Consider the following 27167-nt stretch of genomic DNA (forward strand, 5'->3'; position numbering starts at 1 on the left):
TGAGTGTTGGGCACAGCCACGTGGAGGTGTCTTTATGCCAATATTGAGCTACAAGTACTTTTCTGTATATTGCCTAAAGTGTAGCAAGCTGTGCCACATTATCTGATAGGGGTTGGTATCTAACTTTAGAAACTATCTGGAAAAATTGCCCGTGATGGAGCAGCTATGATGTAGACACTTATGAGAACTGCCCTCCTATATGGAGAAGGACCCAGGATAGGCGCCAGTTGTGTAATTACAAAGTGCCGCCATATACAGTGGGTAGCATTGCATGTGGCAGATTTTCCCAGTAATTGATCCCAAGTATCTTCATTTCTGCTGTAGAGAAGAACAGGCTCTTGTTTTAACAGAACATTTATTTATAGAAATAGTTACAAAGTGCCAAGATTCACATTTAATAGTAACGCAGAAAATGTAAGAAAACAACAACAAAAAAAAAGTCATTTCCATTTTAAGTCCTCAACCTCTTACATGAGCAGAGTCTCCGCAGCGATCAGCCTTCTCCATGTTCACACAGTTTTTGGGTTGGTTTTTTTTTTTTTTTTTTAGATTGAGTTTTGAGATCAAAATCCACATGAAAAATGGCTTTGGAGACATTTCCTCTTCATTGCAGTAGGAAAACATGGTCTATAGTGCACACGGGGAAAGCGGCAGAGCCCTTGCTTAGTGCATTTTTGCTGCTGGACAAAAAATAATGCACCAGATTTTACTAACAGAAGCAGGAAAGAAAAAAAAAAAAAAAAAACTGTGAATGTCCCTTATTACTGGATTTACAGATCTAATAGTCGTGCAGGAGTTCACATCATTCCCATTTCTTTCAAATGCACTTAGGACCCAATTTATCAAAGTAATTTCACCAGAAAACTGGCGTGAAAGCTTTTAAAGACACATTTTTGTGCGCAATGGAGAGTTGTGCAAAACCTTTGTGTGTTCATGTCAGTGTGAATCAGCTCTGCTGAAATGGGCCACACCTGCCCATCAAAAGCACTAGGGTTTTGTACACTAGAAATGCTACTCCAGTCCTTGACTGGAGTAGTATTTTGGCACAGTGCAAACCAGTCAGAAGGGCGCTGAATTTATTATGGAGCTGCACCTCTTAATGAATCTAGTGCCTTCTACTCCAGCAAGACTGCTTGGCATAGCATGCTATGCTAATCTTGATAAATCAGCCCCTCTCGCTCAAAAAAAAAAAAGCAAAAACCTGCAAGTTTGGGCTTTATTTGCACCTTTGTATAAATCATGAATTTTTGACTTATTTCCCTTCTCTTATAGCTGTAGTTAATGGGAAGTTGGTTACTATCGACCATCAGCTCATTTCTACCCATTAAAACAAACAGCAGTACAAAACCGTTACCTCTGGTAAGTACAATATCAGTTGTGAGACCTATTACAGATGTGGGTGGCAAGTGCTCAGGCCCTCTGTAAACGCAGGCCCACACAGGTCTTGTAATCTCTCGGGTGTACAGCGCCTAACACTGTGCATGTATCATCCTGCATGCACCAGATCTTTCCAGTGCAGTTTGAATATCTGATGTGACTGCAACTCCCTACAGTGGCCACAAGGTGGAGCATTAGTCTATGGGGGAAGTAGAATGTTATTCTGCTGCCACCTCAATGGTTTCCTACTACTAATACAGAAAATTCAATGAAAAAATGACAACCGTGAGAGCAGCTTACTAGTAAGGGATTTGCAATACATTTCAAAACACCTATAACGCTACATTCAGCAATGGCTTCAATGCATAAATACACTAGATTTACAGTGTAGACTGACAAGTGACCAAAAGGGTCGAGCTAAAAAAAAAACCTGTATCAGAAGAGGTGAAACGCTTCCCTGTATAAATGGAGGAACTACAATATGATGCTGAAGAGTTCCCAGAATCCACACCTTTTTTATAAGTTGGTTTTTTTTTGTCAGCTGAAGTAGCAGTGCATAAAGTTCCAAAATGGGTAAAAACACAAATCCTGAGAATCCACAGCATCGTAGGGCGAGTCCACAATAGCCCATAATGTACATGGATTATAAGAGGCTGATTGTGTTCATGTGGTAATAATCTTGGCACACGGCTCATACAGGGATGGAGTCTGTCATTGTGCACCATGCACAGTTCGTCGGTAACGCTCCATCGGTGCCAAGTCCAGAGGAAAAGCTTTAGTCCAGCAGAGGAAGACTGACATCCTGGATATAGAATATGCATCCATGGGAGCAGCAATTGTAGTCGTTCTATCCTCTGCCCGCGTCACATCTTACTGATCAGATCTGTGAAGCCTTGGATTAAGGTCTGGAAAGAATCACGATGACTTGGGTTTTGGTCCCAGCACTTTAGCATCAGCTGATAAACCTGGAGGGGGGAAAAAAAAAAATCACTCTCCACCTTCTACTGTAGGTGAGGAAAACTAGAACTTTTGCTACAGCTGGAAAATGACATTTCTGTTTTTAGGAAACCCTCTACAAAAGTCAATTGTCACTGCACCAATTCTCCAGCATCTGTACACCGATGGAGGGAGCACCGAGTCCCAGCAGCCCAGTGTGTGTCCTGGATCAAGGCCGCCCTGCAGCCACATCAATCAACTAAAGTATATTCCGCTTTTTACAGTCCTGTCCCAGAAGCTTCACAGATGATGCAAAAGTTTAGAGGACTAACTTGGCTACCCCCTTTATGACATGCCAACAAAGGCAGGGACCCGGATGCTTCGTTTCTAAGACCCAGCAGTGACATTAGGTAATCAGTGGTACTTTCATAAGTAAAGTTTCAATTTCCATTTTTTGGGTGGGACTGGACTCCTCCCACACTGTAACTAGCAATATTATGGATCCCCCCCTACCCCCTACAAACAAAAGGAGAATAGCTTCAAAATTAAGCAGCCTCTGATATCAACTGGAGGCATGTGGAGTAAGAACCCATTGCAATCTATGTATTCAGAAGCCATAACATGGCCCGAGCGTGAGGGCGCAGGTACGGCAGATGAGATGTATGTAGTGCCAGCTCATTCCTGTGATCTGGAGAAATGTCAGTCTGTAGACACAGAATATACGAAGTACCGAGAAGTGGGGAAGCTACGTCTGCATCACGACTTGCCCAGCGGACGTCCAACTACCTTACCTCATTGGAGCAGTTTTTAGGACAAGGCAGACGACTTCCTTCTTCCAAAACCCTGACGAGACGGGTGACTGTCATCTGGCCTTGAGTTGGTCCGATCATTTTTAGAAACGTCTATAAAGAATCAAGACGATTATAAAATGAGACAGAGGTGCAGATTATACCTGCAGTAATCTGAGCTCGAATTGATATTCTAGGTCTGTGCTTTTTTTTTAATAAATTTGTGCATATTGTTTTACACTAAACATTACCGCCATTGGACTGTACTCCGAGTTGCAATAGGTCAGGATTTCATACAGGGTGACACCAAAAGACCAGACGTCGGAGGCAATGTAGAACTTGCTGTGCAGCAAACATTCGGGGGCGTACCTGTAACACAAGGGTCTCATCATCTGCACATCTCTTACGGTCTTATTCATCTGATATTTAATCTCGGGTAGAAGTATTGTAATGATCGCATAATTACCAGAACACCGGACTGTCCAGGTCGTCCTTCACCGTGTAATACTCCTTGTCCGTCTCAATCGCTTTGGTTAATCCAAAATCTCCGATCTTCACCCTGTGCTCATTTTCTACCAGAACGTTTCTTGCTGCCAAATCACGATGGACGTACTGACGGGAGCCCAAGTAAGCCATGCCCTGAGCGGAAACAACAGCGCTGTACATGAGACGTGCAATGCCTATCGGTACAAACACCGGTTACACCAGATTCTTATCCCCATTACTGTCAGTAACTCAGCAATGATCCGCAGAGTATGTCATTGACTGTGCAGAATCTAATGATCATTGGGTTGACGGCCATACCTCTCTAGTCCCTCATTCACATAAGCCATAAAGCTCAGGCGATCCCCATCTGCCCTGACAATCTGTCGGGAGCCCACCGTACACATTAGATGGTCGGCTGGTCTTGCTGTAAAGGTGGGCTTATCCGACTTTTATCCAATGTGTATGGCGTCCATTACTCTAGTGCATACGTGCAGTCTGTTCCCAAAGTGAAATAGTCTAGGATGAGAACAACATGGCTGCTTTCTTTCAGAAACAGGTCTGCCCCACAGAAGCAAATGAGATGAGCTGCAACACAACACACTCTGAAAAAAAGAGGCCATTTTTTATTTTTTTTCCCTTAAATTTAATCCTGGATATCCCCTTTAAATCATATTTCTGCAATGCTCTAATACTTTGCTTCAGTTTCTTAATATTTTTCAAGATTTCCACTTGTTGTCAATGGATAGTAACACTTGTTCCCATTCAAAAGGCTGAAAACCTGTACAGACATACTTCTCACAGCTGAGTGTTTGTTACATTTTTATCCAGTACCGACACTCCTCAATATCCTATACTTCAGACCTACATGATTTATCAGCACTGACACACTGTAACAAACTAATCAGAACAGGAGAGAAATCTGCCCCATTACATTTAGCATTTTCAAGCGGTCCCATGAAGACTGAATGAAGGGAGAGGAGGTGTGCTGTGCACGCTGGACCTTCGCTCTGTTCACATGAGGCTCCGCAGATCCCAGTGATCAATAAGTTATTCCCTATCGTTAGCAAACTGAGATCTTAAGGGAGTTGTTCCTGTCTACTGGGAAGTCTGCGGACTCCTGATGTACATAAATTATTGCCGCCATGCAGGAGATGATGGCGCGGTGCAGAGAGCGATACCTTGGCAATCTGAATGGCATATTGAAGCTGCTGTTTGAGGTTTATCTTGTTCACGTTCCTCGGCAAATAATCCTTCAGACTTCCGGAAGGAAGATACTCCATGATTAATTTAATGCCGCTGCCACCTACAAATACAAGACGGGATATAATCAACCAGATAGTTTCCAATAAGGCAAAGTCCACACTGGAAAACTGCTCATGACCAGACACTGTGCAGCAAGGGAATGAGAAGCCAATATTATCAGCCGCCGCTTATCTGCTGATTTACTACATGTAGGCAGGTATTTTCTAGTCTTACAATGAGCATACATGAATTTCGATGTGACATGTAGCAGAGCACCTGGCACACAACCTCTGAAACTTTGCAGATTTGCAGGTCTTTGAAGTCCTTTACAACCAATCGTCGGTTTGGTTCTGGTCACCACGGTGCAAACCATTAGGATCCAGATTAAACTAATTCTAATCTACAAAATCCATCACGTGATAAGACACAAATGGTACCAAGCAGGCCCCATTAACAATTATGGGGTTTGTCAGGTTTTGTCACAGTGTCCTTCATGGTCTCAAAAATAAAAAAAATAAAAATGCACCAAGCCGACCAATTTACTGTGTAACTATCTGGTCCATAATGACACATAATCCGTAATAATTACCGTCCTCCGCACAGATCCCCTTGTATCTCACAATGTTGTCGTGGTAGAGATTGCGCAGGATCTGGATCTCCTTGTTCAGGTCAGAGATGTGGGTTCCTCCTGTTCCCGGCTTCAAGGATTTCACAGCCACCATCTCTCCGGTGTTATCACCTTCTGGATCGTATCTACAGAGCTCCACCTTTCCAAAGTGACCCTGCGGGATGAGGAGGAGAGGAATGAGTTGCATGCGGGCAAGCAGGACATAATGTCCAGTGGTGGAAGCAGACCCAGGAGGCCACGCTTACCTCTCCCAAGTCCCGGACGCGCTTCAGGAACCGCTTCTCAAACAAACTGGGATCAACTTGTGCAGAATGAGACGTTTCTGACACGATGTCCGGATCTGAGAGAAGAGAAAATTCAGTCTCGCGTGTAAGAAGAGACACCGCGGCTCTGAGCTCCGACAATCACTGAGCTCCGACACTCACTCTGCTCCTCCAGCTTATTGATCTCCCTCATTATGGCTCGGAAGAAAGGTCGTCTGTTGGCGTCGTAGTTCATGCAGTTTATGATCAGGTTGGCCAGCTCCACACACGATGGCTCTGTTAGCTTGAAGCAGCCTTCATAAAATCTTTCTTTCTGCAGTAAAGGCACAAAACATTGGACAAGATTAAAAGAGATGAGTGCAGCGAGGAAGAAGACTTGAAAATAACGATGAGGACTACAAAAAGCAAATATAAACAACCCAACAGTATGAAAGTTTCCTGCTAGAGTTGGTGCCATTCAATGCCCACGACCTAGTCCATCAGCCACGTCTGTACTCTATAGTCGCAGGACGGGAGCCCTGAGAACGGCCTTCTACCTCTCTCCTTCTGATTAGCCGACCTGGCACGGTATCATCGTTGTGGTATGACACGTGACGTCGCACTAGTCCGGCTAATCACAAGAAGAACCGCTGATGCCGCCGGGTAGGAGTTGACTCGCAGGACTCCCATCAGGCGGCCACAGATTCCGCACCATTTCTACTCCCCGCTTCTACAGTATTGAGAACAGATAAAAGGGACAATGATAAAATGTACTCCGAGCAGCTGTCGCTTCCCCTTCTCTGCACCCTCCATACCTCTGCCAGGGTCTTGTCCTTCAGAGGAACCTCTCCATTGAAACAGATTTCCCACAAGGTGGTCCCAAAACTCCACTTATCAGCCGCAACGTTCAGTACTCTGGAGTCGTCAACACATTCTGGTGCGATCCAGGGGATCCGTTCCACGCGCTCTGAAACATGATCCGACAATAAACGAAATGAGACACCATCTGAGGAGAACCAACATCCCTGACAACTGCCAAGCCATGCTGAGAATAGTTGTCCATAAACTGGAAAACCACGAGTGAAATGCACATATACTTTCCACCATCGATCCACAGCCCGATGCCATCTTACCTTGCCTGGTGAGTACAGTTATGGGTATTCCAGGGTCACTCAGCTTTATAAATGGTCCACACTCATTATCAATCCCTTCTCTGGCCAGAAGGATGTTCTTTGTACAAACGTTTCCATGCACCAAATCTTTATCTTCCTGTAAGACAATATATATATATATATAATGTATATAGAAGATACGATAAATCACTTTAGAAGACCCCCGGATCTTCCTGGTGAGATGGAACAGATGAGACCCCTGTACAATGACTCTCGTTGTTTCTATGAGACTACAATGGGGCGAGACCCTTGGATGTGGCGGAAACCTCGCAGGACACATTGGGACTTGGGGAGGCCAATATTTAGGGCATAACCCGTGGCTATACCGTGAAACTCTTTGGAGGGAGATGCAGTGAATGTGCTCCAAGACGATCGCACAAATATATTTGGGTCTTTTCCCGTTTGCAGAAATCAGATTTTCTGGTAATAATAAATCAACACAGAAATAATAAAATATTTAAGTCTTAATCTGCAGCGTGTGCGGATGCATCTGTCAGGAGGGAGCGACCGGCAACAAGGATTAATGGGATGGGAGCCGCGGTAATGAAGAGTCACTAATTGCGGTTACTGCATTTGGTCTGTGATTTAATGGAGTCATTTAGCGGGGAGGCACTGGGTAAAGGATGTCAGCCCGCAAAGAGGAGATTAATAGTGATATCGATCGTTATCATGTTACAGAATTACTCGCTGATGATTAAGCATCTGAATGCAGCAACGTAGAAAGCCATCACCCACTGCAACAATTCATTATTACTATTACTGTGCAGTCGCAGGCTGCCCAGACACAGTGGGAGTTGTAATTTTGCTAGTTGGAGAATCCCCAAACCCCTTCAGGACTAGGAAAATTTTCACTTTTATACTTTGATTTTTTCCTCTCCCTCTGCCGAGAGCCATCACTTTTTTTAGGCTGTGTGCACACGATGCGGATTTAATGCAGTTTTTGCGGCAGATTTTCGCCGCGAAAACGCATTAAAATCACTTGCAATAGGTCTGCCATGTACTGCAATGCAAATCCGCATGTGGTCATGCTGATCTTATGCGATTTAATACGCGGATGGTACCCGGGTCTAGAGAAGAGGAGACTCTCATCTGACCCAGGTACCAACGTACCTACAAGTTAAAAAAGAATTATAAAAGTTAAAAAAAAAAAAAAAATCATACTCACCTCTCCGGTGCCCCCCGGTCTCCTCCAGGCGGCGATGCGCTCTCCCCGGCTCCCAGTGGTGATCTGCAAGGACCTTCGGTGAAGTCATTTAGTCAGCTGATGGTCACAAGACCATCACCTGACCGCTGATGTCATGGAAGGTCCTTTTACATTACCGATACCCGCCACGGAGCCAGCAGCGACGCCGGGAGCAGACCGAGGCCGCCGGAAAGGTGAGTATAAGGTTATTTTTTACGTTGGAATTTTTTTTTTTTTTTTTAACATTATGTTGGTCACACAATATAAATCCATGCAGGTTGCATATGTACTGGAAAATGGAAAAAAATTCCACATTGCAGTGAAATGTTGGGGGGGAATAAATCGAGCCACCATTTACTTTGTTCAATCTGCGATAAAAATAAAAAAAATGACCTGACAACATGATTCTTCAGATCGGTACAAATTACAGTGATGCCAAACTTGTATGGTTTTGGGTTTTTTTACTATAAGGCTATGTTCACACATCATGGTTTTTTTAGCGTTCATTTTCTGCAGCAAAATCTGATCTCTTTCCAGAAGGTTGTTCAGGATTTTTGTTTGCATTTTTTTTTCACTGTCCTTTTGTTATGCATGTACATAAAGTTCAGTGGGAAAAAAAAATATTGCATTCTGGTTTATGCACAAAAAAAACTTGTCACCTGTGGTTTTGGAGCATTTTTTCAGTGTTTTTTTTTCACCACCCATTACTTCCAATGGGTGAAAAAATGCTGAAAGAAGTGACATGCTCTATCTTTTAAAAAACATGAAAAACACAAAATCCTGAAAAAAAAGAAACCATGGTGTGTGCATGAGATTTCTGGAATCTCAGACTTTGCTGGTACTGCAAAACGCAGCTGGAAATTTGCATAAGAAAACACTGAAAAAAAACATGATGTGTTGCCTAATGGTTTAAAAAAAAAAAAGTCAAAATTTTTAGCACTTAAAAGAACAAACCAAAAAAAAAAAAAGTTTATTAACTTTTCTCTTACTGTTTTAGTCCCTCTAGAGGACTTGAACCTGTGGTGGTTTGATTGCTATAGTAACAATACTACAGTATATAAGGAACTAATTAGTCTCCTATAAAATCCAGCATGTCGGACCAAGATGGCAGCGACATTGGCCTTCATAGCAACTCGTTGTGCCACCCCCCAATCGCTGCGGTTTGAGGTAGGTGCCATTAATAGTGAGATCATCCCCTGAGCCCACTCCATATAACCGCACACTGCACGGACACACATGTATTATGCTGCCTGATTCGACATCAGACATAGGAGCTGCCCACTGGAAGGAACAGTTGTCAAGCAGCCATCTGATGCTCTCAGAGTATTGTGCACAGGTTGCAGCCCTATTATTGAGCATCAGACCGCTGCTTCGCCACTATCCCACCCCACAGATCATTGTGTCCCTCCACGCCATATTCAGACCAGGCGGAGACCTGCACAACCCCTATAATGTTGAGCGCTGATAGAGGATCTCACTCACCAAATAGCTGAGGGCACTTGCAAGCTGTTTGGCAACCTGGAATTTCCACGGAGTCGTGAGATATTCGTTTTTTCGGTGCATGAACAGGTCCAGGGGGCCGAAATCTACAAATTCTTCAACCATGATATCTGAAAAAAATAAGTAACATGAAGGATTACGCTCCGTAAAGAGAATCGCTTCTCACTCCTTAGTATAGCAATAGTCTCAATCCATGGCGTCCGCACAGCCGCAAAACTGGGCTCAGGTGAAATCATCGACTCATTTCTGCACTTACAGCTGCGGCTCTGCAACGATTGCAAAACTACCACTCCTGCTGACTGTCTGGGGTTGCTAGGAGTTGTACTTTTGCAAAAGCTGGGAGGTTGGAATGCACAGATTTACATTACACCAGTGTATAATACATATTGCTCACTTACTCTCCACGTCTCGCACACATACGCCGTGGAGCAGCACGATATGCTTGTGGGACACCTGCCTCATCAGACTCGCAGTCTCAAAAAATGCCTGAGAAATAAAAAGAGGAATGAAAAAGTGTAAAGTGAAGACACACAACCACATTGAACAATCAGCGGTCCGGGTATTGTGGGTACTAGGTGTGAATGAGTCCTTAGAAAGTTGCAGAAGTTTTTATTACAGAAAAAGTCAGTCTGATGGAAGAGGTGGGTGGGGGGGTAGGGTGCAGGGTGATGGACCCCCCCCCCCCCCCCAGAACATTGTATGGAAAAATAAATGGCGCCATTCAGAACTACAACTCGGCCCACAAAAAAAGCAAGCCCTCAGATGGCAATGCTGATGCTGAAATAAAAAAGTTATTCCTATAAAAAAAAAAAAAAAGGGAGGAAAAAGTAAAGGCACAAAAATAAAAATCAGAAATCAGAGGCTCATAAAAATTCTGTCAGAAGCCTCTGTACAGGACCCATTAAATATGTCCATGTTCGTTACTGATCTGTGAAGTGTATAAAGAATGTGATTATTGTAATTGATTGTTTTTCAGTATTTTTTAGTAATTTTGTAGGAAAGAAAAAAAATTCTTAAGACTTTCATTTTACATGTAATATACAAGTACATAGACCTGTTCCGGTATATAGAGACGTATCTCTCCGCACCAGTACAATATGCATGTAAATCAGAAGATTACCATTTAGACATTTTGGCAGAGAAAATCCTCCTATCCTTGTAGTTAGCAATGTGTTGCATGTGATTCAGGCATTTTTTCCGCATGCTCCTTATAGAACAACACATCTGATTACACTATTCGATGCAGATAAAAAGACGATATTCTGCTTTGGGTGCATTTGCTGAACAGACGCTATAAACAGGGCTGTGGAGTCAGTAAGCCAAACCTCCGACTCCTCAATTTCCATGACACCAACTCCGACTCCCTCATACACGGCTCATGTTTAAGTGATAGATTTACTGTAGCACAGATTCATCTCAGCTAAAAGTCTAGACCCTTAGATCAGCAATAGGACATTTCATAACTTTCCCAAATTCTTATGAAAAAAATATTCCCCATTGAACTATTGTATCCAATTTATTATATATTTTAGGAACTGGAGTCGGTCTATTTTATACCGACTCCACAGCCCTGGCTATAAACGCAGTGAACATGTTCTGGTATATTTGTCTATGGCCGATCGCCATTCCATAGAGCACTGGACTGGTCATGGGTTTGTTTTAGGGCTTGCATGCGCTGACACACAAGTCAGTGATCCTATGCTGTTGGTGTGGGAGTGCAGATAACGAAAATGTCAACACACCAGAGAGATATCCCTGTGGCTGGGGTCCAGTACTTTCAGGATGACCTTAATGTCTTTTTCTGATCCGTTTGCATCACCGTCGTTATCATCTCTGTAGTTGAGTTTTCCTGCATAGATCTGCGTTCTGGTTCCTCTTCCCAGATGGTCCATCTGCAAGATAAATATACGGATGTGACCGAAGAATGCATAACTTTAGAAAGGCTTTACTAACTTTTAGCGATACAGATTTTTTTTTTTTTAATAATGTTTTCATCATATCTAATGTAGGAAACTTCAATCAAACACCAAAAATTACACAACTATTGTGCTCCTACGGGATTGCACTGAGCCGCACAGCACGAGACGGTGCTACCGTGTTATCAAGTCCGACCTGAAGTGCAGCTCTGAAGGGACAGGACTTCTGCAGCACAGCCGTAGTATACTGTCAACACTTTCCAGTACAAGATGTTATGGTATAAAATGTTTAAGGATCTCTCCCTCCTTTATTACACATAGCAGCTCTTGCTCCGGAGGACACAAATACATGGCTGACACGTAATAATATTAATAATTTTTATAGCGCCAACATATTCCGCAGCACTTTACAATTTTAGGGGGGACTTATACAGACAATACAGAATAAGCAAATCTCATATCGAAAGGAGTGAGGGCCCTGCTCACAAGCTTACAGTCTATGAGGAAATGGGGGAGACACAAAAGGTAAGATGTACATATATTGTATAATGCAGCCTTGATATACTAAATAGGATAAATAATACATGGACTGGTCGCCTGCCAATATGTGTGCAGTCCTGACCGAGGCTATTAAGTGCATGGATGGTATGAACCTGAAACTGAAGATTTTAATATGGGCCAAAACTGGGACGGACAGATAGTGTGTGGAGGCGATACACCAGTCTAAAGAAATGGGTTTTTAGGGTCCGCTTGAAACTGTGGGTATTGGGAATTAATCGAACTGTCCTGGGTAATGCATTCCAAAGAATTGGCGCAGCACGCGAGAAATCTTGGAGACGGGAGTGGGAAGTTCGGATTATGGAGGATTTTAGTTTGAAGTCATTGGCAGAACGGAGGGCACGTGTAGGGTGGTAGACTGACAAAAGGGAGGAGATTTAGGGGGGTACTGAAGCATGGAGCGCTTTGTGGGTAAGCGTGATAAGTTTAAATTGAACTCTGTATTGGATGGGCAACCAATGCAATGACTGGCACAGGGAAGAGGCATCTGAGTAGCGGTTGGCGAGGAATATGATCCTGGCTGCTGCGTTCAGGACGGATTGGAGAGGGGAGAGTTTAGTAAGAGGGAGACCGATTAGTAGAGAGTTGCAATAGTCGAGACGAGAATGAATAAGAGCGACAGTAAGAGTTTTTGCCGAGTCAAAGGTAAGAAAAGTCCTGATTCTTGAGATGTTTTTGAGGTGTAGATGACATGAACGAGCGAGTGATTTGATGTGAGGAGTGAAGGAAAGATCTGAATCAAAAATGACCCCAAGACAGCGGGCTTGTTGCTGGGGAGTAATGGTTGAGCCACAAACGGAAATGGCAATATCGGGCGCAGGTAGGTTAGTGGAGGGAGGAAATACGAGTAGTTCAGTTTTTGACAGATTCAGTTTTAGACAGAGGGAGGACATAATGTTAGACACAGCAGGAAGACAATCACTGGTCTTTTGTAGTAATGCCGGGGTGATGTCCGGAGCAGAGGTGTATAATTGGGTGTCATCAGCATAGAGATGGTACTGAAAACCGAATCTGCTGATTGTTTGTCCAATAGGGGCGGTGTATAAGGAGAAAAGAAGGGGGCCTAGGACTGATCCTTGAGGAACCCCGACAGTATGGGGAAGGAGAGAGGAAGAGGAGCCGGCAAAAGACACAGAGAAGGAGCGGTCAGAGAGATAGGAGGAGAACCAGGAGAGAACAGTGTCCTTGAGGCCAATAGTGCGGAGCATAGTGAGGAGGAGCTGGTGATCCACAGGGTCGAATGCTGCAGAGATCCAGGAGAATCAGCAGGGAGCAGTGACCATTAGATTTAGCTGTTAGTAGATCATTAGAGACTTTAGTGAGGGCAGTTTCAGTAGAATGTAAAGAGTGGAAACCAGATTGTAAAGGGTCAAGAAGAGAGTTGTCTGAGAGATAGCGGATTAGACGGGAGTGGACCAGGCGTTCCAAGAGTTTAGGGATAAAGGGAAGATTGGAAACAGGTCTGTAGTTGGCCGTGCAGTTCTGGTAAAGGGATGGTTTTTTAAGTAATGGATGTATGCTGGCGTGTTTAAAAGAGGGAAAGATAACAGATGAGAGGGAGAGGTTGAAAATTTTAGTTAGGTGAGTGTTGACAGCTGGAGAAAGGGACTGAAGGAGATGTGAGGGAATAGGGTCACTGGTGCAGGTGGTAGGGCGAGAAGATGCAAGGAGCCTGATCACTTCATCTTCCGTGACTGGTTCGAATTCAGAAAGTGAGCAAGATACAACATGGCGGGGGAGAGCATGCATAACGTTTGGGGATTGGGAGAAAATTTCCTGTCAGATATGGTCAATTTTTTCTTTGAAACAATTGGCCAGATCGTCAGCGCTGAGGTCGGTGATCGGGGCCTGTGCTGTTTGATTAAGGAGAGAATGAAACGTGTCAAAGAGGCGTTTAGGATTATTGGAAAGTGAGATGATGAGGTTGTTAAAGTAGGTTTGTTTGGAGAGGTGAAGGGCAGAGTTATATGTTTTCAGCATAAATTTAAAATGGAGGAAATCTTCTGGCAGATTAGATTTTCTCCACAGCCGTTCAGCGCACCTGGAGTACCTCTGGAGAAGACGTGTTTGAGGCGTGAGCCAGGGTTGTCGCCATCTAAGTGCCTTAAAATGATAAAAAACAAGTGTTTACCGGATGACTTGGTCTATATGATGAAGCGCTGGACTCACTTGTATAATCTGATCCTTCAGGATCCGGTGGAAGCTCAGCTGGCTGATGTGGTACACCGGCTGCCAGTCCATTGCTTTCTTCGTTGCAATCAGTAAGTTTGAGATTTCTGCAAAAAAAAAAAAAAAAGGTATTTGGCGAGAGCCATCTATATATAGTTATATGTATGAATCTATCTATCTATCTAGATTAAAAGAGGACGGAACAGCACCAAAAATTAGAAAGTTGGGTGCAAGGCCTTCCAGACAATAATCCTATTTGTTACAACAGCATATAATCCAAAAGAGAAGTAGGCAGCACTCCAAAAATTGTGAAAAAAGGGACTTTATTAGCCCATCAGATGTGGCAACGTTTTGGTTGAGAACTCCTTTATCAAGCGATAAAGAACAGCCTTGATAAAGTGTTCCTCAGCCGAAACATTGCCACATCTGATGGGCTAATAAAGTCCCTTTTTTTCACAATTTTTGGAGTGCTGCCTACTTCTCTTTTTCTCTTTTGGATTTTATCTATCTATAGAGATATAATAAAGGAAGACACTGTGGCATTATTAAAATAACAAGAAATAAGGATTATCTAGGGATATATTCTGTGGTATAATATTAGATCTGTGCTCTGTGACTTTGTGCGGATCCTGCAGGTTGTGTTATGAAGCGATTTTGGTATGGGCGTCGGACTGTTCCTCCATCTTACCTCTGGGTTTAGGAGGACAGCACCTTTTCAGTGTGAAGCTTACGTCGTCCGTCCTAAGAACCTGTCCCTTTAAGTGCTCCATCAGCTGCTTCAAGTTGTCAAAGACGCGGTCCGAGCCCAGTAAGCTGAAGGTTTTGTCTCGGACCTCTATTTGAAAGTTTTTGTATTGTTTCAGGTTCTTGGATTCATACTTCAAAGAAATAAATAAAAGAACATAAAAATAAGACACACTAAAGGCCTCGATAATATCTGTCATATTTGGAACTTCCATGATGGAAATCAGACGGACCCCCATTATAGCCAAAGGGGGCTCTCCTTCCATTAATTTCATTGTAATAAACTTACTAACGATATTATGTTTCCTTACCTGGGATACTTTGGAGCACGCCACCGTCATGAGAATGTTATTGAAATCTGTGCAGCTCCACCGCAGGACGTACATCCCCTCCTCGTTGCCTTCTTGCCGCAGTTTATTGATGGCATATTCTGTGCTACAATAGAAACAGGAGAAATCATAACGGCTCTCCTTATACAAGATCACATAGGACATTGTTTTCGGCGACGGGACTGTTTCGCCTCCCGACTTAGCAGCCAATTTGATGTAATGGGACGTGTTGCTATACTATTATACCTGAAGACTTTGTCACTAAGCCGAACAATACACTGATATTTTTAAACCTAGTGACTATATACTGTACAATAATATACAAAACATGCAACATTTACATTTGCTGGAAAAAAAAATAAAATAAAGCATCACTAGTACATCAAAAATTTTAAAGGTTATCACGAGCTCAAGGATCCAGTCAGAAATGATCAAATTTGCAAAGTAATAAATCTTTGCAATTATCCTTTTTTTTTTGGCACCTTGGCGATTGCACAGATGGGCTGCATAGACCCAGGTTATTGGGAGCACAGCACCTTCCGGCCCAGTCTCATGTCTACACTAATTAATAGAGAAGAGGAGGAGGTGTCCTGGAAACAAGTGTCAGCCTATAAGCCGAGTCTACTTAGCTGTGGAGCCAAAGAATGCAAGAGGTGCTGCAATGTAAGAAAGAGGGGTAAGAAATGAGTATAGAGGAGAGGAGCAAGTTTATTACTCATAAAAAAAAAATCACATACATGGGAACAAATGAAAATGGGAGATGTGAATAGGCCCTTTAAGAACAAAAGGGACACTATTTTTTTTTTTTTTTTTTTTTATAAACCAGAGTGGTGTCTTCAACAACATAATCATCTAGTCTGAGCCTGTGATTGGTAAAAAGGGGTGATAACATGAAGAAAAGCTCTTGTATAAAGCTCACCCCCACCCCAACCCGTCCTGGAGGAAGTACAGGGGAAGAGATAACCGTAAAATGCCGAATTCAGACATCCGTGTATCACAGTCAGGGTACGGCCCATGGGTCTTCTGATATGATAAGTATATGCCCAGTTCAGGTCAGGAGTCCTTCGGTCGGTCTGTACTTAAAACGATTTTCAAAAATGCATGGATGAGCCCTAAGCCTGTGATTGGTAAGAGGGGTGATAACATGAAGAAAGGATCCTGCATCTTTTCTCCCTTCCTGGGACCTCTGGAAGATGTTTCGAGAAAGAGATGGACAGTATCAGGCTGTGATGAGTAATATAGGTAAAAACCATGAATAAAGGTCCCCGAATCCCCCCTTATCCCTTCCTGGGATCTCAGATGACTGCACTAGGCAGTGAGCGCACACAGACCAAGGAAATAAACCCATTACAGCTGTTCCCTGATTTCAGAGTGTGCTGCCCCCCCAATAACGAAGCTGGGGTCTCATGGATGATATGTATCTGAGCTTTAATATGACAATCTCTCACCCCTAATATTCTAGTCTTGGCATTCAAAGAGTTAAAACACAACTTTTTTTTTGGGGGGGGGGGGTGGCAGTGAACAGATGGGAGAGGACAACAGGACAAATGTCACTACATAAGAATATCACAGAAGTAAATACACACAAGTAGGGGGAGGGGATTTCCCTATGAACTGAATGAGTCACCGCACAAAGCGTCTCAAAACTTTATCTCCTTGTGAGACAGAGCGAAGAATCAGCAACCGAAATCAAGAATTTGAAAAAGGCAGAAGAAATATCTGTGGGGGTCGCAGTCACCGTTCCTGGAAGCAAGGTACAAATGGACAATCCCTTAAATTAAAGGGGTTAGCCACTTTCCTCACACACGGACCAGCACTTCTGTCCATACAGCGGCGACTGGTGGAGGGTCATGTGACCAGGCCCGCCCGTAAGCTTCGTCCAATTATAAAACACACCACCTGGGAAAGCTTTTTTTTATTATTATTGGATGAGGCTGATGGGAAGGCGTGGTCACATGACCCTCCACAGTATATTACTCACAGGACCGACCGAAAACCGGGAACACCCCCACAAGTCCCGCCGCATACCGGGAACACCCCCACTTACCATATCGGCCCATGACAACCGTTCATTATGTTGTGCACTATCAGAGGAGGAGCAACGTCCGTGCAGAGATAGTGGTGAGCGTCTGCCGTCAGTCTGAAGTACCCATCAATCAAGGCGGTCAAGGAAAGCGCCACCTCTTGCGAGATGACAGTCAGCTCCTACATGAGACATTGCAAACAAATAATAATCAGACAGACAGAGATATGGGATGGACAAAGAACAAATTTATTGCACTGTATTTCATGTTGCAGACTATAAGGATTAGGTGGAGTTCACACTACTATTGTGGCTTTAACTTGTACAGGATCCATCACATGACAGACACGACCAGCACCCATCTATCATCTCCGCCGGCGGCTATATTCTGTCTGTGTGATGCATCCGGAGTCGCAGTGTGACCTCGGCCTCCCTGTCTGTCCGCTACTTACCATGCACTTATTGTCCTGATTATTTATGATGACCGTTTTCTCCTTCACGACGATGTGAGTGATTTCAGGGAAGTAGGAGAAGCAGCTCCACTGGTTCTTATTGTTCAACTTTGTGTCATTCTTGTTTTTATTGTTTTCTTTCTTCTTCTTTGTTTTTTTCTCTTTTTCATTGGAATCAGCCTGGAAGCAGAATGATCAATAAAAAGGAAAGATATTAGCAAAAGTGGGATAATTTTCCATCCTGTGCAAACTACACTTACATATAAGATACCAAAGACACCTGGGGGTCCTATACTTATGCATCATAATCAAAAACACACTTTAGTAACAGCAGGCAACTGTAATTTGTGTAGTGATACATCCCCCTTATACCTATTCACTAGATGGTGGCCCGATTCTAATGCATCGGGTATTCTAGAATATGTATGCGGCCAACCGGGCGCAATTAGCAGAGCGGTATTTAAATTTGGCGCCAAAAGCGCTGATTGGTCGCGGCCTGCAACCACGACCAATCAGCAAAGCGGTGTTTAAATTTGGCGGCAATATCGGTGATTGGTCGTGGGCGGCGGTCGCGACTAATCAGCAGAGCAGGGATTAAATTTGGCACCAATAATGCTGATTAGTCGCGGCCGGCAACCGCGACCAATCAGAGAATCTTATTAGTGAGGACCGGAACGGCGCTGCCTCTGCGGGTACTTCCGCTGCAAGCAGCTGGGAGATGAGCGGCTACTCGCAGCAGAAGTATCCCGACCGGCGGCGCCGCTCCCCGGTCCTCCCTTCACACTTGCCGTCGGGAGATCAGCGGGCCAAGCCGCTGATCTCCCAACGGTAGCCGCATGGAGGCCGTGGAAGGACAAATCAGCGACGCGGGATTTCCTGGACAGAAAGACAGACAGACAGACGGGATAAGACGATTATATATATTAGACATGTGACAGCCGATTTACTAGCAAATGTTCAGCTAACTGGTTAGAATAGACAATCTTTATGGCTCCGCAAAGAAGGGGACGTCACGGGGAGCAGCAATAACATGTCATCACGGCTCAGTCACGGACCAATGGGCGCCCGGACTTCGGCCTTATCTACTTCCTCCCACATCGGAAGTCCCATACAGGAAACCCTTGTTCTCTGGAACCACCATTAATGAAATGTGTCCTATCTCTGTGCATTCAGAAAAAAGTGTGAAGACGATAATGAATAATAATGTAGAGAGAGTAACTTCATGGTTGTGAATGGTATAGCAACAGCTCAGGCTAGAGGGGTTTCCATGATACTTGCACCAACAGGGAAGCCCCGAGGTGCCGAAATTGCATTATCCAGCAACTTGAGTGCAAGAATCAGATGACGGCTGTGGTACAAGGGGAGTCAATTGGGACAAAGCCATCAAGTAACAGCCTGTTTCCCACCGAGTCTCCGATATATCTGTGGACGAGTCCTATATTGACGTATGATGGATGTGTCCCCTCTTCCAAACGCAGCAACACTGCCTCTCAGGAGGAGACGCTCCTCTCATCCTGTGTGGTCAACCTATTTCCCCTTTCCTACTACTTACCACTGGTTTCAGCCTCCAAAGAATCCCATCGTTTCCAGTAATCATAACTTCATGTGCCTCGCCACTATCGTATGGTTTTTCTGATTTGATCTTTATCGGCTTCACCTCGAAGATCTCTGATCCGTAATTTTTCGTCAGCGTCTCCAGGGTGGACATGTACTTCACCTTCAGATCGTGGGGCGAGACGCTGCTGTCACAGATGGTTTTATTGTTGAATTCCTTCAGGAAGTTCTTGAAGACGTTGTTGATCCGCAGTCGGGTGAGAATGTTCCTCTGTTTTATGGTCCGGTTTAACGTTTCGGGGATATATCTTTTGTAACTGGAAGATGAAATTGGGAGAAGCCACAGATTTATTAATCTCCAAGACACACTGGCACTTCAGCTAAGACAACAGAAACCTGTTATACAGATTGTCACTTTTTGCTGCCGTACGATTTTTTGTGCAACCATTTCCTGAGTGTGAGAGCGAGCGGTAATGTACTGAGCTTCCTGCGCGCTCGTCGCTACGTCTGCACAGTGATTATCTGGAGCAGTCGCACGATCACAGACTGCATCACACCCCGAATGTGTCCTTACATCTTAAAGCTGAATGCCAACTAAGACCAGAGCTATTTCTCCTGCCCCGCAAACATATGCATGCACCATTCTGTGCACGTGTTCTCAAAAAAAGTCTCGACAACCTATAATTGGCCAATTCGTCTGACATTCACCAAATTGATATGGTTACCATAAAGCCATGTTCCCACTTACGATACATTTTCAGCTGGGTTTAGCAGATCAAGCAAAATGGATGTGATTTCACGACAACTGCTCCTCGCTGTGCTGTTGAAATGTGACTGTTCAGAGTTTTATTTCCCTGTAGGTGAACTTTTGAAAAAAAAAAATGCATGTAAAAAAAAATAAAAAAATAGTGTTTTAAAAGGTATCCCAGCATTTCTGCACTTAAAAAAACTGCATCGAGTCGGCACCAAAAAATGCCTAAATAAGGGGCAAAAAACCCTGTAAAAAAAAACTAATAATCAGAGCAGATTGCTATTGGGTATTTTGATGCGGACGCCTGTAGAAAAAAAAAGTGGGGGAGAAAAAATAAATAATTCTTAAAAAAAAAAAATTTAAAATAAGATAATGACAACAAATCTTACAAGAGCCATCGCTCAGAAAATGCAGTAAATTACTAGATGTATGGGTGAATTTAAAAAAAATTGCTAACGGCAAAGAAAAAAAAAATCTGCAAAAGTGTAAAATACTGAAGAAATAATGTATGCACGCTGACTGGACAAGCCGGTACTGACCACTTTCTAAGCAATGTATAATATAATCAGAATTGTAAGATGTGTTCATCTAATTTTTGAGGTGGAGATCATCAGTGGCATAACTTAGAAGTTTTGAGCGTTAAGCTAAAGAGATCGACCAAACCAGCAGAATTTCCTAAAGCTTCATCCAGATCAAGGACATAATCTAAAGTGTTGAAAGGTGCAGAACCCCTCGTGGACCTACGAGCAGGCTCTGCAGATAAGCATGGCCGCTGCCATATCCCTGGACAACGGGACCAGAACATTGGACTGATGACACCACAGAATATGGAGGAGATGCTGGCGAGCCGATCACTAACCTTATATCTTTAGGAAGTTCCGGCAGCTGCATGTTCCTCTTGATGGCGTAGTGCGAGATCGCCAGCACTGCCATCCCTAGGCACTCGTTCTCTATTTCATGCATCTCGTGGTCGCTTTTTGGGTCCCGAACAGGCGCCAGACACTTCACCAACTCATATTGGCCCTAGCAACAATGTCAGGGTGATGGACAAAATTATTATTATTTTAATAATATTTATAATTTTCAAACTTTTGCAAATTTAAAACATTTTACTTTATATAAGCGATTTTCTATAAAAAATTTAATTTTCCCGGGATGGGCCATGTAAACTTAGGGCCATATCAAAGCAAATCTAATAAATGCAACTGAAGAGAGTGAGGATACTGCGCCCCATAATTGCTAACGAGCAGCTGCCGTCATCCAGGAAAGGAATAAAACACATGTTCAGACCTACCTGTGCAAAAATATAATCCAAGGAGCTGGCATCAAGGATCGGGGTCCCATCTGGGGACCCCTGCTTGCTGTCGTAGTGGTCCTTCTGCCTTTTAGGGTAATATCTCCAGACGGACACCTCATTTTCATTTGTGCCGTGCCAATTTGTAAAAATGAATCTAAAAATAAAGTAAATTATATCCACTGCTCAAAAAAATAAAGGGAACACTTAAACAACAGAATATAACTCCAAGTAGGTCAAACTTCTGTGAAATCAAACTGTCCACTTAGGAAGCAACACTGATTGACAATCAAATTCACATGCTGTTGTGCAAATGGAATAGACAATAGATGGAAATTATTGGCAATTATCAAGACACCCTCAATAAAGGAGTGGTTCTGCAGGTGGGGACCACAGACCACATCTCAGTACCAATGCTTTCTGGCTGATGTTTTGGTCGCTTTTGAATGTTGGTTGTGCTTTCACACTCGTGGTAGCATGGGAAGGACTCTACAAGCCACAGAAGTTGCTCAGGTAGTGCAGCTCATCCAGGATGGCACATCAATGCGAGGTTTGCTGTGTCTGTCAGCGTAGTGTCCAGAGGCTGGAGGCGCTACCATGAGACAGGCCAGTACACCAGGAGACGTGGAGGGGGCCGTAGGAGGGCAACAACCCAGCAGCAGGACCGCTACCTCCGCCTTTGTGCAAGGAGGAACAGGAGGAGCAGTGCCAGAGCCCTGCAAAATGACCTCCAGCAGGCCACAAATGTGCATGTGTCTGCACAAACGATTAGAAACAGACTCCATGAGGGTGGTATGAGGGCCTGACGTCCACAGATGGGGGTTGTGCTCACAGCCCAACATCGTGCAGGACGCTTGGCATTTGCCACAGAACACCAGGATTGGCAAAGTCGCCACTGGCGCCCTGTACTCTTCACAGATGAAAGCAGGTTCACACTGAGCACATGTGACAGACGTGACAGAGTCTGGAGACGCCGTGGAGAGCGATCTGCTGCCTGCAACATCCTTCAGCATGACCGGTTTGGCAGTGGGTCAGTAATGGTGTGGGGTGGCATTTCTTTGGAGGGCAGCACAGCCCTCCATGTGCTCGCCAGAGGTAGCCTGATTGCCATTAGGTACCGAGATGAGATCCTCAGACCCCTTGTGAGACCATATGCTGGTGCGGTTGGCCCTGGGTTCCTCCTAATGCAGGACAATGCCAGACCTCATGTGGCTGGAGTGTGTCAGCAGTTCCTGCAAGATGAAGGCATTGAAGCTATGGACTGGCCCGTCCGTTCCCCAGACCTGAATCCGATTGAGCACATCTGGGACATCATGTCTCGCTCCATCCACCGTCACGTTGCACCACAGACTGTCCAGGAGTTGGCGGATGCTTTAGTCCAGGTCTGGGAGGAGATCCCACAGGAGACCATCCGCAACCTCATCAGGAGCATGCCCAGGCGTTGTAGGGAGGTCATACAGGCACGTGGAGGCCACACACAATACTCAGCCTCATCAGGAGCATGCCCAGGCGTTGTAGGGAGGTCAAACAGGCACGTGGAGGCCACACACAATACTCAGCCTCATCAGGAGCATGCCCAGGCGTTGTAGGGAGGTCATACAGGCACGTGGAGGCCACACACAATACTCAGCCTCATCAGGAGAATGCCCAGGCGTTGTAGGGAGGTCATACAGGCACGTGGAGGCCACACACAATACTCAGCCTCATCAGGAGCATGCCCAGGCGTTGTAGGGAGGTCAAACAGGCACGTGGAGGCCACACACAATACTCAGCCTCATCAGGAGCATGCCCAGGCGTTGTAGGGAGGTCATACAGGCACGTGGAGGCCACACACAATACTCAGCCTCATCAGGAGAATGCCCAGGCGTTGTAGGGAGGTCATACAGGCACGTGGAGGCCACACACAATACTGAGCCTCATTTTGACTTGTTTTAAGGACATTACATCAAAGTTGGATCAGCCTGAAGTGTGTTTTTCCACTTTAATTTAGGGGGTGACTCCAAATCCAGGCCTCCATTGGGTAATAAATTTGATTTCCATTGATGATTTTTGTGTGATTTTGTTGTCAGCACATTCAACGTTGTACAGAACAAAGTATTCAATGAGAAGATTTCATTCATTCAGATCTAGGATGTGTTATTTGAGTGTTCCCTTTATTTTTTTGAGCAGTGTATAATAAGTGATCTAGCCAGCTTCATAGCAGCATATGCAAGCTGTATAGCAAATAGTTTGCAAGGATACGCTCCTTACCTAGGAGACCGGCCACCTCTGAGGTGTAAACTACAGAAATAGCTCCATATACTATGCAGTGGCAGTTCTCAGTACTGCAGCTCAGCTCCATACACTGTGTAGTGGTTGTTTCCGGTACTGCATTTTAGTTGTATACACAGTGTAGTGGCCATTCTCAGTACTGCAGCTCAGCTCCATACAACGGGTAGTGGCCGTTCCTGAAACTGCAGCTCAGCTCCATACACCGTGTAGTGGCCGTTCTCAGTATTGCAGCTCAGCTTTATACACAGTGTAGTGGCCTTTCTCGGTACTGCAGCTCAGCTCCTATCAAAATAAATGCGATCTGAGCTGCAGTACTGAGAACGACCACTACACACTGATCATTACATGGACTTGAACATTGCTAAGTACTGAACAGCAGGGGGCGCCATTTTATGCAAGCAAATGTCACTTGTGTATGGTTTCTTTAAAGGGAATATGTCCTTTTTTTAGTAACATATTTAAAGCGTCATTTACTATTTTTTTGGCTCCATGCCATGCACAGTTCACAGCCTTTACACTATTATGGGGGGTTATATTTGTGGAGTTCCTCATGGTGATCTGGTTTCCACTGCTCCGCTGTGCCGCCCAGGTCCTGGGTTACCAGAACACAGCGCTGGCTTTTCAGAACACAGACACTGGGCAGGACAGACTTGATACCACAAAAAGGGAAGTCTGCAGCGGTGTCAGAACAAGAAGTTCTGCAGCAGTGTCTGAAACTGGACAAAGCTTCAAAAAGTTAACTCCGCCAGCCCATTTTCGCACACAGCCAAAAATGTGGAGGTGTGACGGGACATTAGAGGTAGGAGATCCTTCCCATATTTGCAGCAATTTTAATTGGGAAACTGAAAAAAAACATTTTTTACATAGTTTTACAAAACAAAAAAAAAAAAACTATTATTGCGTAAACATATTTAATGGTGGGACAACCTCTAAAATCAATATTTGGAGGCGTCTGTTTCCCAGGGCAGGGCTGGTATAATCCTCCTCTTCTGTGTGGTTTATAGGTGTACTGCGGCTGGGAGCAGACAACGGACCGTAAAGACGCTGCTACCGCACTGTTTACATAGGATACTACTGTCATAATATGGGAATAGTGGTGCGTTCGACAGAACGCCTTCCTTATTCACCCATGTCTGCATAGATAAAGAAGGTGAATAAACCAGGTCTTTATTCTGAATGCTGCCTCCAGCCCCACGTGGTGACTCATGTTTAGGACGGTTGTATCCAGTCAATGTGACGGTTGTGTCCGGTCCCTGAGATGTGCATTATATATAATTTACCCACTGCTGCCGTTTGCCTTTATGGCCCCTGCCTGCAGCAACGTCAATTACCCCAAAAAGTTGTATTAAAACAGGACTGTTTGTGACTCTGGGTTCATTCATGTCGCCGAAGATGGTGTATGTTATGTGCAGCGTCCTGCTCCTCGTACGTGCACCGCAGCTCAGGGTGTGCACGCTGCCAGAAATGGGGATCCAGCAGCGGGGGGGCCGCTCTCTGTTTATCATCATGCAGAGGGAGGTTGGGAGTCGTAATTGTCAACAATGTTTTCTCTGGGGGCCGCGGTGATATTATAAACATTCATGTTCACCTTATTAAACCCTGGGGGCCGCGCCCTCAAAATCAAGAAAGCTAGTGCTTCTAAGGCTCTCATACACATGCATGCTCGACTCAGCCAAGAGTGCATGTGGTCTCATTGGGAAGAGGAGAGTAAGCCGCTGCTCAGCCCAAGGCTATGTTCACACACGTTGTGTTTTTTTTCTGCTGCAAATCTGCTGCTAACTTTACTCTGGCAGGAAAACAGCAGCAGGTTTTGGTGTGTTTTTGATGTGTTTTTGTGACCACACATTACTTCCTATGGGTGAAAAAATGCTGCAAAAATGCAGGTGCGTTTTCTGCTGCAAAAACACTGAAAGAAGTGACATGCTCTATTTTCCAAAAACAAAACCAAGTCACAAAATACACAGCAAAAAAAAAACAACAAACCACAACATGAGTGTGTGAACATAGCCCACCTCTTCTTCCCCCAGACATCTGTCATTGGGGGTGGGGAAAAAATAAAAAAAAAAAACTCAAAACACAAGGAGAATTGCATCATGCAGATGTGGAGGATGGGTGTTGTATCAATGTAGTTCCAATATGGCGCATGGCTGGGAGCGACACTGCTTTCAGAACGTTAAAGGGGGCTGAAAACTACTGGATAACCCCAGTAAAGTAAAACAATGTATACTCACCTTTTACAGCGGCGGCGTCCCAGCAATGTCGGCACCGCTGTTCCCAATGACTGACGTGACTTGTGAGGCTGCCGCAATGAGTGGCCGCTGGGAACATTTCAGGAACAGTAGCGCCAACATTGCTGAAACGGCGCCAATGCGAGAGGTGAATATACACAGATTTTATCTGAACTGATGAAGTTAGGGTAGTCCAGTACTGGATAACCTCTTTACATTTTTTAAGGCTGTGGGAAAAATTGGATCAGTCATTGGCTCTAAGTGCTGTTTTTTTTTTTCTCCCATCACAATTAAGCAGTATTTGGGGGAGGTTACATGTGACTGTAACCCTGTTATCTGTTGATTAGGAAGCTGCTGAAAACTCTTCCTGAAAAGACAGGAAGTCTTGAGCCTAAAATAGACCGAGTTGCCAGTGCGAAAATTGCAAGACTGCTGCTTTTTTTGTTCAGAAACCTCCTCAATTCTGGAAATATACAGAAAACCGTAAAGTAAGGGGATTGCAGCTGTAGGTTGCCTTTTTGTGTTTGTAGGATAGTCTCGGACATTGAGACAGAGATTGAAAATACCAAAAGGTTGTGAATTTTTTTGGAAAGAAAGGGACCTCTTAAAAGGTTTAAGCCCTGATACATGAGGAGCGCGTTTCCATTTTACTACTTCACATCTGTGATTCTTTAATTTGGCTGTGACCCACCACCAATCACTAGTGCCAATCACTAGAAATAGTCCTCACAGGCACAAAGGAAGCCCGTGGCCGTCCAGGTCATATAAAGATAAGCATTTAAAAAAAAAAATCATCTAGAAATTCATGACCAGGCGACGTCACTACCCAGAACAGCTGAATTTCCCTGACAGAGATGAATGTTTTCTCGTGAACAGTCACAATCGCTGTTCCTGTTAGATGAGCAACTTCACGGCCCAGAAACATCCACAGCTGCAGATCAGTGAAATTCAATACTCTAGAACGCCACAGTAACTGGTATTAAAAGGGTTCTCCGACACCTCTCACATCCACATCAGGAGGCGCTGATGGTGATTATGAGAAGTAGATGGAAAAAGATTCATGCGGGAAATGTCATTCTGCCTTTAGGTTAATGGACATTACATTAAAACATCATTTAGCAGCCAAGACCCTCAATCAACATCTGTCCAAAGCCAAAATTAAACTCTAAAATGCCAATGCCACTGACCTGACCCGGTAATAAAGCTTCATAGAAGAGCTGCCGGTAATCTTGAACAGGTGACTTGGAGGAAACCAGAGTTCGTCCTTCTCGCTGTAAAGTGCGAAGAGATTGTGGCACAAAGGGGAAATATCTGATAATAGGAA

At 44.3% G+C, this 27167-nt stretch overlaps 1 protein-coding gene across 1 annotated transcript in view; it reads right to left on the minus strand.

Annotated features, from left to right (window-relative positions):
* Nucleotides 1–338: 338 nt before the first annotated feature.
* Nucleotides 339–27167, minus strand: part of JAK1 (Janus kinase 1) — a 46985-nt gene continuing 20156 nt past the window's right edge. Inside the window, exons 4-25 of the mRNA XM_073643818.1 lie at nt 27031–27154; nt 21345–21501; nt 20910–21073; nt 19298–19616; nt 17746–17925; nt 17318–17475; nt 15253–15376; nt 14886–15075; nt 14198–14304; nt 11297–11446; nt 9953–10040; nt 9537–9664; nt 6833–6968; nt 6515–6666; nt 5883–6033; nt 5703–5797; nt 5419–5611; nt 4766–4890; nt 3568–3740; nt 3353–3470; nt 3105–3215; nt 339–2342 (exon numbers count right to left, since the gene is read on the minus strand). Coding sequence (XP_073499919.1) covers nt 2241–2342; nt 3105–3215; nt 3353–3470; nt 3568–3740; nt 4766–4890; nt 5419–5611; nt 5703–5797; nt 5883–6033; nt 6515–6666; nt 6833–6968; nt 9537–9664; nt 9953–10040; nt 11297–11446; nt 14198–14304; nt 14886–15075; nt 15253–15376; nt 17318–17475; nt 17746–17925; nt 19298–19616; nt 20910–21073; nt 21345–21501; nt 27031–27154 — 3245 coding nt within the window. The 3' untranslated portion in view covers nt 339–2240. The remainder of the gene's footprint in view (nt 2343–3104; nt 3216–3352; nt 3471–3567; nt 3741–4765; nt 4891–5418; nt 5612–5702; nt 5798–5882; nt 6034–6514; nt 6667–6832; nt 6969–9536; nt 9665–9952; nt 10041–11296; nt 11447–14197; nt 14305–14885; nt 15076–15252; nt 15377–17317; nt 17476–17745; nt 17926–19297; nt 19617–20909; nt 21074–21344; nt 21502–27030; nt 27155–27167) is intronic.

The sequence above is a fragment of the Phyllobates terribilis genome, unplaced genomic scaffold (assembly GCF_046119375.1).
Source record: "Phyllobates terribilis strain yellow unplaced genomic scaffold, ASM4611937v1 Scaffold_8__6_contigs__length_399053987, whole genome shotgun sequence".
In the NCBI taxonomy this organism is placed as follows: domain Eukaryota; kingdom Metazoa; phylum Chordata; class Amphibia; order Anura; family Dendrobatidae; genus Phyllobates; species Phyllobates terribilis.